The sequence below is a fragment of the Furipterus horrens genome, unplaced genomic scaffold (assembly GCF_987537825.1).
Source record: "Furipterus horrens unplaced genomic scaffold, mFurHor1.1.pri manual_scaffold_2, whole genome shotgun sequence".
Lineage (NCBI taxonomy): Eukaryota > Metazoa > Chordata > Mammalia > Chiroptera > Furipteridae > Furipterus > Furipterus horrens.
Genome location: NW_028327172.1, coordinates 192,072,004 through 192,086,905, shown reverse-complemented (window position 1 = coordinate 192,086,905; position 14,902 = coordinate 192,072,004). Strand labels below are relative to the sequence as shown.

The window sequence follows — 14,902 nt, the reverse complement described above, 5'->3', positions numbered from 1 at the left end:
CCTGGCAAGCCAAGAACATTTCCGTAGATTGGGTTTCACCTTCTTGCCCTTTTCCTCTCTTGTCTACTCCTCCTCTCCCACACCCTCCCCTGCAGTGGATCCTGTACACTGTGAGAGCCACAGGCCATCCTATCCTTAATTCCCTTCCCTTGGACTTGGCCCAGGAACAATTTCTAGGCTCCCCTTGGAATAATTTAATCCTGGCCCTCAAAAATGCCAACCCACCACCAAGAGAGATTCCCAGGCTCTGCAGCCAGGGTCCCTGTCCCAACAGCCCAAAAGCACAGTTTATTGTGTTGAGAAGCCCAGGTTATTAGTGCATCAGCACTGAATATTAGTGCAAGTCACATTAATATGTGAAGAACCTGGGCTTCTTCAGGATCCCCCACCCCACCCCTAGGCACACACTTCTTCATTTTGGAGACTGAGTCCAACCTCTGAACTAGGGCACATTTTCCAAATGGTGACTCAGCTGATTTTTGTCTAGTATTTTCAGTTTTCAACTTGCTTAGTTCCTTTTTTTTTTTTTTTTTTATGGCCTAAAAATATTGCTTATTGTTTTGTTGTTTTTTTTTTACTGGTATTTCTTTTTTAAAAAAACTGGGAAAAATAGTACTTCCTGGTATATGAGAGGGCAAACAAAAGTTTCTCTTTTTATTTCGCTAACCAGCTTTTGGCCACATTTGGGCTGAGACAGTTAGAACTTCATGATGGGATGGAGCTAGGAACTCAGGACAGAAGTCAGATCTGAAGGCCTTGCTCTTGTCTTCCTCATGTCTGCCAAGTGAGATAACCAATTCCCAATTTTGGAGAAGGCTGCCAGTGTCTTTCTGGGGTCCCAGAAGAAGACCCAGCTGTATGGCCACCCGCTGTGGCCTAAACCAAAACCCTGCCCTTTAGAAATGATGTAGATGGCAAAGCTGAAGGAAGGGACCGTCTTTCTCCCCCACAATCTCCAACTACTGAATAGCTTACACAAGAGTCCCAGCTCAGAGAGATTTTTATCTGCTAAGATCTTTGCAAACACTGAATTGCCTTAAAAAAGGAACTGACTGAATTGAATATATTTAAAAGTAGGTTTTTTGTTTGTTTTTTTTTTAACTCTGAGAGGAGGAATGGGATGAATTTCAGTCTCCTTCCGGAAAGCCTACTTAAGTGAATTTTGATCCATGAAGTTCAAAAAACATGGGTTAGACTTTTCTACCAAATTCTGCAAATTCCTAACCCTTTCCTAAGCATTAATAAATAGTCTACAATCAGTGAAAAATTGCAGTCCCTCCTGCCTCTTGAGGACTACACTTGGTCTGCAAGGCACGGCACCCACACCAGCACTACCCACTGACACGTGGAGGCGGCTTCACACCGTGGTGTGTCATATCTGAGTTTAGAGAAACCTCAGATAGAAGTTCTTCCACACAGTCAGATTATTAGAACAGCCTTGGGGAAGTCAGATGACAAGTACTGTCTTCAGTTTTCACTCTCTCAGGTCAGATTTAAATTGTCCAATATCTAGAGAGGGGCGAGGCCCCACACACCTTGCTGATTCATTTTGAATTGATTGGTGGGACAGTGGGCAACCACTGCCTTCACTGTATTGGGGGTCATTTTCCCCTCCAGAGACTCGCTGTCTGCTGAGGGACCCACTAGCATCCAGCGACACTGCTGCCATTTCACTGTCCGGCCGTGGCAATGACTATTTTGGACATCACTGATGGTGTCTGGAATTAGTTGGTGTCTACGTGCACGGCTCTTCTTTTTCTTTGTGTTAAGCTGGCTTCAAAAATGGACTATCACAGTCTTTGGTTCTTGGAGTGAACTTTAAAGGGCCCTCCATTTCTTGATTTGGGGACTATATAACCCACTTTGCCCCAGAGCTTATCATTTCTTTGAGAGAGAGGAAAAAAAAGAGGATAGGGATTTGCTTTGTTTTTGTTTTTTGCTTTTTTGTTTTCCTGTTTTCGTCTTGCTGCTTAAGCAAGGTCTATGTGAGCATCATAGAAAAAAAGCTTATGGTCTTGCCCACCATTTAGTAAGCTCCTATAGAATGTATCAATTGTATGTACAGCCTGAGGGTATTACATTTTTTTCCCTATATTTTTCTTTTGAAAGAAATTCAGAGATATCCTGACAAAAGTAAAGAAAAATGAGTGTAAGAATATTAGGATATAATGTATATACTGATTTGCATATTTTATTCCTTAATCTTAATATAAAATACATTATTGTTTTTACTCCGAGATACCATCAACCGCACTATTGACTTACAGTTTTAGAGGAAATAGAAATAACCATATCAAACATATGCATCACTAATGGATAGTTGTTGGATGCACCAAAATTCAGAAAATAGTACAATATGAAAAGGTGGGTGTCTTAGACTTAAGACCATGTAATATTGTTTTGAAAATGGAGAGGTTGACTCAGTTAATGTAGAAAACATTTAAGCCCAGTCTTTACACAAAGAAGCATTTACTTCATGGAACGCTACCCTCCTTCTCCACAAATTCTCCCCAAGGTAGATCTTTTAATTCTCTTTTGTATTTTCTAATACATTTCCAAATTAGAGGAGCCCAGAGTGTCATATACCTTTTCTAGCTCTTTTCTTTAAACATACTGTGGCACCTACATGTAAAATTATATTGACCTGATGCAGCCACCCCTGAAGGCAAAGATGGTCACATTCTGGCTTTTGCTGCAGAAGGAGAAGAGGTGGGGATGCTGGCGTGCACGCTGCTGGCTGAGGGAGGGACAGTTTTTTGAACGCGGTAGCGCCCCCACGCGACAGAATGGCCCCAAATGCACACAGAAAACGGTTGCTGATCCTGGTCCATTTTTGTCTCTGCTCTGTCCACACTCAGGAGCACGAGTATGTTTGACATGCGGTGTGAGGAGGAGGCTGCAGTGCAGCCGCACAGCAGGGCCCGCCAGGAGCAGCTGCAACTGATCAATAGCCAGCTGCGGGAAGAGGACGACAAATGGCAAGATGTGAGTGCCGGCCAAGGCCATGGGCAGCAGGGAGGCTGCCCAGCACCATGGGTTAGAGGCTCTTCAGAGCAAAAGATCTCATGGGGTGGGCAGTCCTGGACTTGAAAGAGGTGCAGGGGAAGGAATCCCCTAGAGGATTTCCAACAGTGGCACAGTAAATGTGGGAATTAAAGGAAGGTTAGTAGCAGCATGAAGGGTGAGGAGTGAATGACAATCTGCAAGTATCCCCCAAGGTTGGCCACACAACAGGGAGGAGGTGGGGGGAGGGAGCCATTGGCATGAGATGTAGAATTGAGGAGGCACTGTCTTGTGAGATTATATGTTTGAAATGAATGATGAAGACAATAATAATGGCCAACACTGAAAGCATACCAGTAACAGGCACTATTCTAAGTGCCATGCATAAAATAATTCTCTTTAATCCATTTAGTAACTCAGTGAGAGAGCAACTATGATTGTCCTCAATTCCACAGATGAGTCCCAGAACAACTAAGTAACTTGCCCAGAGTCACACAGCTAGAGAGCTAGGGAAGGGAGGCTCCAGAGTCTACTGAGGGCTTTAGGATTGTCTGAGTGCTGAAAGCAAAGATCCAGTGTCCAGGAAGAGCTTGAAGACAGGGCTGAGCTATCTCTCTTTTTTTAAAAGATTTTATTTATTTTCAGAGAGAGGGTAAGGGAGCAAGAAAGAGAGGAAGAGAAACATCAATGTGTGGTTGCCTCTCACAGGCCCCCAACTGGGGACCTGGCCTACAACCCAGGCATGTGCACTGACTGGGAATCGAACTGGCGACCTTTAGGTTCACAGGCCAGCACTCAATCCACTGAGCCACACCAGCCAGACTGGCTTAGCTCATTTAATCCTCACAGAGCACTCCGAGATAGCAATTGCAAACTTAACTCTCCACTAATTTAAAAAGTTAACTTCTCCAATGTTGATAAAATGTTATAATAATTATCTCTGCACTATATCGAGCACTTACTATGTGCCTGGTACCTTACATGTACTATCTCATTTAACCCTCACAGAAAGCTTGTAAGAGTGAGTGTTATTATCATCCCCATTTTAGAGATGAAGAAACTGAGGTACAGAGAGTCTAAGAACTGGGCCTGTGATTCCAAAGCATGGAAGAGACAGAGCTGGCTGGGATCACTTCCTAAGCTGCAGTCCCACCCATCTGACTTCAGAATCCTAACTCTTTGTCCTTATGCTATAACTGCCTATAGGATTTGTGGGGAGGGTGTTGTAAGGATCAGAAGAATTAATATGTATAGAATCATCGATTCTGTGAGAGCCCAAAGCCAATGTTTTCCTTCCCTGAGGACATTGTGTAGGTCTGTGGTTGATTCCTGCTCTTGTATTGTCAACAAGTCCACTCACAATGCACAAGTCATAAATAGTAAGAAATGAAGTCTTACAATCCCCTGTGAGGCAATACTTTACAATTTGGCAACTGACATGGAATATGATTGCAAATTTCACATTGCCATATTTAAATAAATGTGCTGCCCTGCTGTGAAAGGCTTCCTGCCTTTGAGGCATTCCTGTTCCCACCAGACTTATATGGGAGTGGGTGGGAATGCCTTAGCATAGTACCTGATCCATAGTCAGTGCTCACTAAACTCTGAAGGGTAGAAATGGAGTTATGTGCAAGCCTGAAAAAGTATGTTCTGTCTCTGCCAAATCCACCCCTGCAGGACCTGGCTCGTTGGAAGAGCCGTAGAAGAAGTGCTTCTCAGGACTTAATCAAGAAAGAGGAAGAAAGGAAAAAAATGGAGAAGTTACTGGCTGGAGAGGATGGGACAAGTGAACGAAGGAAAAGCATCAAAACCTACAGAGAGATTGTTCAAGAAAAGTGGGTTCTTTCTGTTGTTATTGCTTATTGTACAATATTATCTAGATGTGCTTTTTCTAAAAATTGTTGCTTATCACAAAGGCTCTGACACCAATATTACACGCAGCATGTGCTGTCCTTTCAGCCCCACCTTGGTTCCTACCGAGGTCTCCTTTGCAATTTTTGTGACCGTTGTTGACTTTGGTATTGCTTCTCTGTCCCACGCCCATGCTTTAGAGAGCGGAGAGAGAGGGAGTTGCACGAGGCGTATAAAAACGCGCGGTCCCAGGAGGAGGCGGAGGGGATCCTACAGCAGTACATCGAGAGGTTCACCATCAGCGAGGCTGTTCTGGAACGCTTGGAGATGCCAAAAATCCTGGAAAGAAGCCATTCAACAGAGCCAAACGTATCCCCCTTCCCGAACGAACCCAACCCCATGAAATACCTGCGGCAACAGTCACTGCCTCCACCCAAGTTCACTGCCACTGTGGAAACCACCATCGCTCGTACCAACATCCTGGATACCAGCATGTCAGCAGGCAGTGGGTCTCCGAGCAAAACTGTCACTCCCAAAGCAGTGCCTATGCTGACACCCAAGCCTTACTCCCAGCCCAAAAACTCTCAAGAGGTTCTGAAGACCTTTAAGGTAGGATGAGTTCCTTCAGCAAAACTGAAGTCCAGGGAGTTGATGGAAAGAAGCATTTTGCCTCAAGAAAATGCAATTATTTTCTTTTGTCCGAAAAAGAAAATGCAAACAAAAGCAAAATGTGTTAACATTTACAATTGCAAAGTTTACATGTCCAAGATTTGGTTTATAAATGCTTAGGGAGAGATGGTTCCCCTTAATTCCTGCTGTTAATACTGATGGACTCCAATGAGATTGATGGTTGAGTAATTTCCATGCGCAAAGTCTGTTTTCTAATTTGATTCAATGGCATGGTCTCTGTATTTGTGGTCATAAGCCCTAACTTAGTAACACCCTAGATATCTCCAACTATCTGGAGGTATTGCAAACTTTTCAAAAAAACTTAATTGCCATTGTTTGAATAGAAATGTATACGGCTTTCTCTTTTAGGAAGTAATTGACATTTCAACAGTTGAAAAAAACATACAGGGAACATATGGAAATACAGGATGTTCTTAGTCCTCAAATGAAACAGATTTTTGAAATATGTTTAAGTGGAAAGAAACTAGGTTGTCTTTTTACCAACAAATGTGTAAAATAATGTTTCAGAACTAACCTATGTCAACCAAACATCTTTTCACTTTCTCAAATTCCCGTATTTTCCCTCACATTATGGGGAGGCACTCATCCTTTGTGTTAAGCTCTGTTAACTATAAAGCAAAATCAGTTCTCATTGTCCCTGCACACCACATGGGCCTGTAATAGAAGACAGAGGTGGAATTCATCATTGGCAGTCATGGACATGTAAAGAAAGTTTGCTTAAGCAAACTAATTGAGCAATGCGATGCCTGGTATCATTCTATTGAATTTCAGAGGGAACCAAACCACACTTCCTGACTTCTGCTTAAATAACTCTGAATGCATCTTTAAAATCTGTGCCTTAGGCTTTGATAAAACAAAAGAAAAATGTTGAGCCTGTCTCATCTGGGTTGAATTGAGATGTTTGTCCCTTGAAGGGCCAGGGCTGTGTCTTTGTTGTTCACAGCTGACGTAGGCACCCAGGACATGATAGGCCATCAGCAAGTGTTTATTGAATAAATACATGAATTTTTCCTGAGAAGATAAGCTATTCATCATGCAGACTCACGCATACACAGATATACATGAGCCTCTCCGTGCTTGGCAGCTCACCCAGGTACTGCCCCACTATCCTTCACCTAGGACCCATGACAATAAACTAACTGCCTATAATATTTCCTGAGGAAAGGTTTGATGTTGGGATGACTCAGAGCAGGAGTAGAGAATACATTCATTTAACTTGTATCCAAGGCATCCAATCAGATTAATCTGGATATCCACTTCCCCTCATTTACATAAGCAGTGCAGTGTAATCATTTCAACAGAACAATTAGGATAGTTGACTTCATGGCAAGGCCTAGGCCCTGAGAAAGCCCAGGTCCTTACCACTGTGGCAAGACAGGGTAGAGGCCTCAGGAAGAGCATTCATGGGGACGTGGATTGAACAACTGCAGGAAAGGTCCATTTAACGCAAGGGCTCACTCTTGACCACCAGTGAGCCCTTGACTCATCATTGGCCTCGATGACTATCAGCCTTATTCACAGCCCCACTACTGAGTGGATGGGCCCACTTGTGGTCAAGAGTAATATGTAAATAAACAGCTGTTACCAGGCAATGCCAGGACAGAAGCTAAGGGGTGGGTGTGTGGATGAGTGTATGGCAGGGGGCGTTGGGGGGAGTTAGAAGGCAGGCGGTATGGGCTCAGTTTCGAAGCACAACAGAATTAAGAGTAAAGGAAGATCAAGTGAAATAGTTTAAGGCAGTGTTTTTCAAACTGAGAGTTACCAGCTCTTCCTAGGTTGTGAAATCATTTGAGTGGTTTGGAATCAATATTTTTTAAAAAATGAAGTAGAATAGAATACAATTTTTAAAATGCCTAGTACATCACAGATAATAAAGGTAAATACCGTTTTACAAAACTCTGGTTTCAGCTATATTTGTGTGTGCTTAATTGTGATTTAAATTTCTTCCTTATGGATTGTAGACAACAGAGGTTGCAAGCCACTGGCCTAGGTACATAAAGTATAACTAATATCTGCCCTTCCATTATTAGTAATAATAACTAATATTTACATATTTAAAATGGGCCAGGTACTGTTCTAAACTCTGTATATATATTCGTCCATAAAATCACCATAACAGCTCTGTCCAGGAGATACTATTACTATAAATTTTGCAGGTGAGGACTGAGGTTTAAGATTACATGGCTAAAGCTGTAGAGCCAGAATGCACTCTGCGGCCGTGGAACTACAGCGCTTCCTCTCGTAATTATTTTATGTACTGGTGCAGACTTCAAGACAGAGATTTCTGAGTGCATTTCAAGTAGCCAGACCAGCCATTCTCTCTGTTCCTCCTTTCTTGCCCTTACTGCCTCCTCTAGACATGTGTACAAAACAAAAATACTGTAATGTGCATGCCCTTTTTCCTTGAAAAATGGGATTATAAAATTAACTAGAAGTAGGGATTTACCATAACATAGCAAGCATTAAGTTCCTTGCCATCCATGACTGCGTCAAAAAAGTACCCATTTCCCTACCCCCACAGAATTACCTGTAAAATATTCCTATTGTGAGGTGGGTTCTACCTCATTTATATGCTAACCAGTAACAAAACAAAACAAAAAAATCAAAATTGTGGAATAACAGAACTTAAATTAAGAATTACTGGAACCCAAATATGTGGTATGTATTATACATGTTTCCTTGAATTTCTATATTTTAAAATAAAAGTGCAACCTACATAAGGTGAACATGAAATGTAATTTAATGTGAAGTGGCCAGAGAAGGCGGAATACCTTTTAAAGGGACCCTCAAAGATAACATTTATAGGAGCCCTCCTGTCTAGAACCAATCAAAGCATATAACAGATGTGATTCTTTGACTATGATTATTGAATGATAATGTTTTAAGACGATTCTGAATGTGTTCTCTTGTTACAGTCTTTCTTTGGGGAATAGCATGTTTTTTGTTCATTCGGGTTTCTATAGGTAGATGGGAAAGTCAGTGTGAACGGAGAAACGGTTCATGGCGATGAGGAGGAGAAGGAACGAGAGTGTCCCGTGGATGTGCTTACACCCTCCTTAACAAAATCCCAGATGTTTGAAGGTGTGGCCAGAGTGCATGGGTCTGCCCTGGAGCTGAAACACGACAAAAATAGCATTGAGATCAACATAAAGAAGCCAAATTCTGTTCCCCAAGAACTGATGGTAAGAACCAAACTGCTTTTTCTTCCTTGGTATAATTCCATTTGTGAAAGAATCAGCTTTAAAAAATAAGTAGATCTTGATCATGGCCATTTCTTTCCATGTGGGTTTATTTGCGAGGGCGGCCCTGACAGAGTACTGCAAACCGAGTGGCTTAAACAACAGAAATTGTCTCACAGTCCTGCTGGCTAGAAGTCTAAAATCAAGGTGTTGGCAGGGTTGGTTCCTTCTGTTGGCTGTGAGGGAGAATGTGTTCCATGCCTCCCTGCTGGCTTCTGGATGCTGCCAACCATCCTTGCATTCCTTGGCTTGCGGATGCATCACCCTGATCTCTGCCCTCATCTTCTCCTGGTGCTCTCCCTATGTACTTGTCTGTGTTCTCATTTCTCCTTTCTATAAGGACATGAGTCATATTGGAGTAGGGGTCACCCTTTTGACCTCATCTTAATTAATTACATCTGTAACAACCCTATTTTCAAATAATATCACATTCTGAGGGACTAGGTAGGGGTTATGACTTCAACATATGAATTTAGAGTGGGGTAAACAGTTCAGCTCTAATGGTGGATATAATAGAAGGTGTAATATAACTTATGAATAGAAAAACTTGTCTTCACACTATTGATGCCCAGTGTTGCAGAAAAAATAATAAATCTTTCAAAACCTTTTTTTTCTGTTTGTTTAGGACCCCAACAGACTTGTTAATACAATTTGAAAATGACTGCTGCTTTCCATCCTTGATGATATGTGTAAAAGGGCAGCTTTCTTATTAATTGAAAAAAAAATCACTCATTTAAAGTCAAACTAATTTTTACTAGTTTAACCCCTTAAATGCAAAGTACTTAGAAGCACCATTAAATGGCCAAGCTGAAAAATGTAAGATGTTTCAAGAACAGCAGAAAAGAAAACTCAAAAGAACATTCTCTTTGCGCCTTTGGAGGATACGAGGCCAATGGGAAGATTATGCACCAGAAAGGCTCAGGCTGCTCTTGCTGATCAAAAGCAAACTCAGTCCCACCGTGCAGCCCAGCTTTCAGGGTGCAAGCTGGACTCGGTTCAGCCCCATTTGTTCTCACCAGAGGCTGATGTCTGCGGTTTTAATTTATAGTATTTGGCCTGAAATTGTAAAGAATGGGGAAAACTGTTACGGTTTTCCCCCCAGCACCTAGAAAAGTTTGGTTCTGAGGAAAACTTGTCTGCCAGCTCCTGGGCTGAGTTCAATCACTCAGCTAGCTAAACCCACTCAGCAGATGGGATATTCTTTTCCTTATCTCTGGGATTTGTCTTTGGAAGAATAAATAAGTTTTCTTAGAGAAGCTGAGAGGATGTAATTCTTCCCCACAGAGCTCAAGCCCTGTGAGACTCCAGTTGGAATAGACCAAGATAATTTCCTCACCATGGTAACATATTCACTGGTCTCTGGCAGGAAGGTTTTGTGATCCAGGCAAATGCTGAATCTCTCAACCTGGAATTTCATTTGGCTTTTCATGTGCCTGATAATGCTCTCTGAAGAGTTTACAACTTATCATGAGATGAAATATTGAGTTCTGCTAGCAAGCGTGGAAACTTGACTAGTAGAGTCACCATTAACTTATGCTCTTAAGTTTAAATTAGAACTTCCCCAAGTTAATTAGACATTACAGTATTGGAATTGCTTTTCTGGGACAGTTAGTAATTCTCTTCTTATTTCTCTTTTGCCACGCTTATTGATGGACATTTTCTAAACTCTCTTTATAAGCATATTTCCATTCCTCAATTTGGTTACTCTGTCAGGTCGTTTAATCTCTCTTGTTCTAAGCTTTTAACCCTTTTGGGGGAAAAGCTTTACTACCTATCTTGCTCAGAGACCTGTGGTGTTAAGTACAGGACTCCTAAAACAGAAGAAAAGGGGGTTTTGTTTGTGTTTAGACTGGTAAAGCTCCCTTAAAAATATGCTCATTCTCTATAATGACTAATTTTCTTATTTTTACAATGATCAAAATGAGAAGAAAATAGTCTACTTCCTTTTAGTGCAAGACATTTTCCACTTTAATGGTTGTACTGGTAAACTCCCTAAAGGCAAAGAGAATATGAATTGAAAATTTTCACAGTACTGCATATTCCCCAAAACATCTTATTTTAAGAGAAGCACAATTAAGTGACATGAAAAAAAAATCAGGTTATTTGAGGAGTTTATACAGTGTAACGAGGAAAACATGAACAAAGGTGACCTTGTGAATTTTCCTCCTGGAAGCCAGCCTGATCTTGGGCAGATTCTAGATAAAAGTCCAAACTGAGGGAACAGCCTAAGCATCTCTGCCTCTATGTGTCTCTTCCTGCGAGAAATTGCCTAGTTTGGAGTAATTTCTAGTTTGATAAACCCTAGTGATTCTGAATAGGTCATTTATTTACCCCACCTCTAGAATTTGGGGCTCTTGAATAAACCAATAGGGCAGGGACTCATACCTTAGTTTCTAGGTAGATAACTACCTGTGCATATCTATTAGACTCTAAGCCAAGTTGTTAGCTGTCTACATGGAATTTTGGCTCATTACTGAAACACTCTTCTTACTTGCTTACACTTGACACCACAAGTTTTCCATTCAGAATGTGTTGTCCCAAAAGTCATTCTAAAAGAATCTCTTCTTCAATAAACCTGCTCCTCATACTTCTCTCTCCATAGTCCAAGGAAAGCATTTCTTGACTATGTTACAGCCAGTGTATTATTCCTAGTGAAATGGTCGAATCGGTGATGGCAAAATACGGTGACCAGTTTAAAACATGGGGCTGCACTTCAGAGCCTCCCAGAGCTTGATACCAGCTTGGAACCTGATTTTCTGTTTCTAATTCATCTGCCCCATTCTGTGGGGTTGTCAAAGGAATAGTGTTCTTCTTTTTAAATAGTGTCTTTCTTCCAAAAACTGCATTCCCAACAGATACACTCTTTACAGAGGAGTAGCCTCACCCACCACTAAAATGTCACAGTTCCTTCAGGGCAAGCTGGAACTAATCAAAGGGCACAGAGCAGTAGGCAGGGGCATGAATTCAGACCGTGCTGTGGAGCAGCAGAGAAGGCTGACCCTGAGCCTCCCGTGGGACAGGAGGAGGGTGGAATGTCAGCCTCTTGTGCCAACACAACAACTTTTCTGCAACATTATGTCATCTCTTCGGTTTCCTTCTACCTCACCTTTCTCATTGGAAACTCTTGGGATCATGGCTCTCTTACTTTAGGAATAGATCCTAAATTAAGTTAAGCTGTTTATTATTATTATTATTATTATTATTATTATTATTATTATTATTATTATTTTAATATTCTGCTATATCTACTGATACCAGCAACTCCAGATGATCCTCCATGGAATCATCTCTGAATAATGAGATTGGGTGGAATGATCTTGCCAATGTTTGCCTGTTAACTGAGAAGCATGAATTAAGGACCTACTCTGCACCTCATTATTGAAATAGAAAAAGGATCTTGTAAATTTGCTGGGAAAGCAATTTTCATAAAGCAAGTAAGAAAGTATATAAACTATATTGAATTAAGTGCTAGGTAATAAGATCAAAAGACTAGAAGGATGTAAGATTTCGAAGAACAGGTAAGATCACTATAGGTTGGGGTTAGTCAGGAAGGTCTTGTGTGGGATATGGATTTTGAAACTTGACCTTAATCCTTTGAGTGCCATGCATAATTGCTAAAATTTGTGTGAGAAATGCCAGGCTATTATGCTGAGAAATGCAGAGTTTATGAAAAATGTCTATAAAAACATTATTATTCATAATAACTTGCTGAAAATTTTATGACATATAATAAATACATTCTTCTTTTGTAAGCAGTGTCCTTTGACGTAATTTAGCAAAATATTTATTGCATTAAATTATTTTATTATAACAATTATTTTAGAACAAATAAATTATTTCCTTCAATATGGCTTTTGAAGTATAATATATGGAATAATATAAAACCTATGATTATAATTTGAAAAAACACATAGCAACATGGATAACAAGCAAGAGGTATGCCAAATATTGCACAAATTTTTGAAAAAAAAGAAAACTTCATAACACCCCCAAAAAGTGAATACAAATGGCTTTCACACTAGAGACATGTATCAATAGATATCAACAGTGAAAAACAGTTTATAAACAAAAATTAAATGCAAAAACAATACAGTAATAGGAAAATGTTTAAATATTAACATTTGTGGCTATTGATGCATCTTGGCTGCAGCCCTTTGTCACATCTCACACATACTGTTCTTGACCTGGTTTTTCTTTCCAGTGTTGAGCATTCCTTACACAGTCTTAGCTTTCTTTCTGGAAGCATCTTTACACCATATACATGAGAGGGACCAGGTGGATTTTCTTCATTGCTGGATCTGTTAACAGTGTCTCTAAAGTCATGCCATTCTCTGGTAAGCTCTTCTATTATGGAGGTGTTGAAGTTCAGTCGAGACATTGGTTTGTTCCCACCTAAAAATTTTTCCTAATAAAGAATGTATGCGTTCAGCAGCATTCTTGATAATACATTGAACACAACCTTCTTCCAATACCTTAGTGTTCTTCTTTCATCGATGATTATTGCAAAGATAAGTGAAATTAAAAAGACCATTTAAAATTAAGTAAAAATTATAACAGAATTAATATGTCAGTATTTGAACAAATGTAAAAAATCAAAATTTGGGTCAATATGAGAAAAAGTTATATCAGTATATAACCTGAGGTACAAAAAAAAAAAGAACAAAACGTAAAATACAAATTATTCCATTGTTATTTACATTTATAGCCATCGATAAAAGAGTCGCTGGCACTTTTGGGAATATTAAGTGCAGGCTTTGCATTGACAAGGTGGAGGGAAGCAGACTCTTCTACATGTTAGAAATATTCTCATCTTCCGACCCTCCACATGTTGGGCACAGCAGACACTAATGCATGGACAGTGGTGAGGAGCCCTCAGGAGGGTCCCAGCAGGGATCACAGAGCTAAGAGGTCATGTGGGTGACTAGATGCTATATACTTCAAGCAGAGGGACAGGTCTCCTCTCTCTCCTCCTGGTGATCTCTGAGATATTTCCCAGTGGAAACCTGACACATAAAAAAAATCATGTCATAGCACAAATACAGACTCCTAGAATCCAGGACTGGAAGAGAACATGGAAGGTTCTCATATGAGAATTAATTTATCTTGTTCAGTGGCCTATGGAAAGATGTTTGATGTCTCCCTTAAAGCTTTCCCAGTGTTTTCTTGATCCACTGTATGTTATATTTGTATTTGAACCTCTTCTTTCCTTGATGGTACTAAAAATGACCCTTTCCTAAAATCCCTGAAACCCCTCATGCACTAGGTCAAAGATCAAAGCCCTCCTGAGCAAGTTCAACTGTCTGAGCCTCAGTTTATATTTAAAATGAAAATAATAATATATGCATCCAATGATTATTGTGAGAATTCATGAATATAGCTCATGATATTAAGGCAACTGATAGACAGCAATGCCCTCAAGTTATTCTTAATATTGTCATACAACAAATGAGAGAAAGTTACAATATATTTTTCAAAAGCTCAGGAAGGTGATAGGTGTAAAGTTTTTTGCATTAAAGTATGATCATCAAAATTACCCTCTTGAGCAGATGTGAATTTCCGTACAGACGAGGTGAATTCCTTGTCAGCTTCCAGCTCCGCTTGTCAGTCATTCCAGCTATAATTCTCTAGCACACATGCAAATGTGAACAGCTTTTTCCAGATGATTGCCCTTGCAGATGTTCCCATGATTCTTCCTGCAGCTCTTTTTGCTTCTCTTATTATTCACATTTCCCCACTTCTGGCTTCTCTCTGGCACCTAGACCCCAGGAGCCCCACCCATCCATCTCTCGGTCCCTCCATTCCATGGCTGTTGATCAGCTCCCTCTTGCCGACTCATCCCAGATGAAGCCACGCATCCTCCCTGCTGGCCAGGCCTTTCTACCAGCTTTTTGGCAATTCCCCCTCACTGACCAAGGGCCAGATCCAGCAGTTAGAGATACCTAACCTCCTTCACCTGCTTTTCTCTAACTAGGTAGCTAGGTCTGTTTTCTCCACCATGATAAAGATCCAAGCCTTCCTCTTGAAAAGCCAGGACTTTCCTAGTGTCTTCTGATCCAGGAAACATTTCATTTTGCAGTGAGCGCAGCGTGAAGGCATTTGAGTAGGTGCTGTTTTCCTCA

At 40.7% G+C, this 14,902-nt stretch overlaps 1 protein-coding gene across 11 annotated transcripts in view; it reads left to right on the top strand.

Annotated features, from left to right (window-relative positions):
• LIMCH1 (LIM and calponin homology domains 1) overlaps positions 1-14,902 on the top strand; it is a 315,733-nt gene that overhangs the window by 259,866 nt on the left and 40,965 nt on the right. For all 11 annotated transcript variants that reach the window (XM_090266941.1, XM_090266945.1, XM_090266943.1 and 8 more), the window contains 4 exons: positions 2,859-2,985; positions 4,681-4,838; positions 5,055-5,463; positions 8,508-8,726. In XM_090266941.1, coding sequence (XP_090123067.1) covers positions 2,859-2,985; positions 4,681-4,838; positions 5,055-5,463; positions 8,508-8,726 — 913 coding nt within the window. The remainder of the gene's footprint in view (positions 1-2,858; positions 2,986-4,680; positions 4,839-5,054; positions 5,464-8,507; positions 8,727-14,902) is intronic.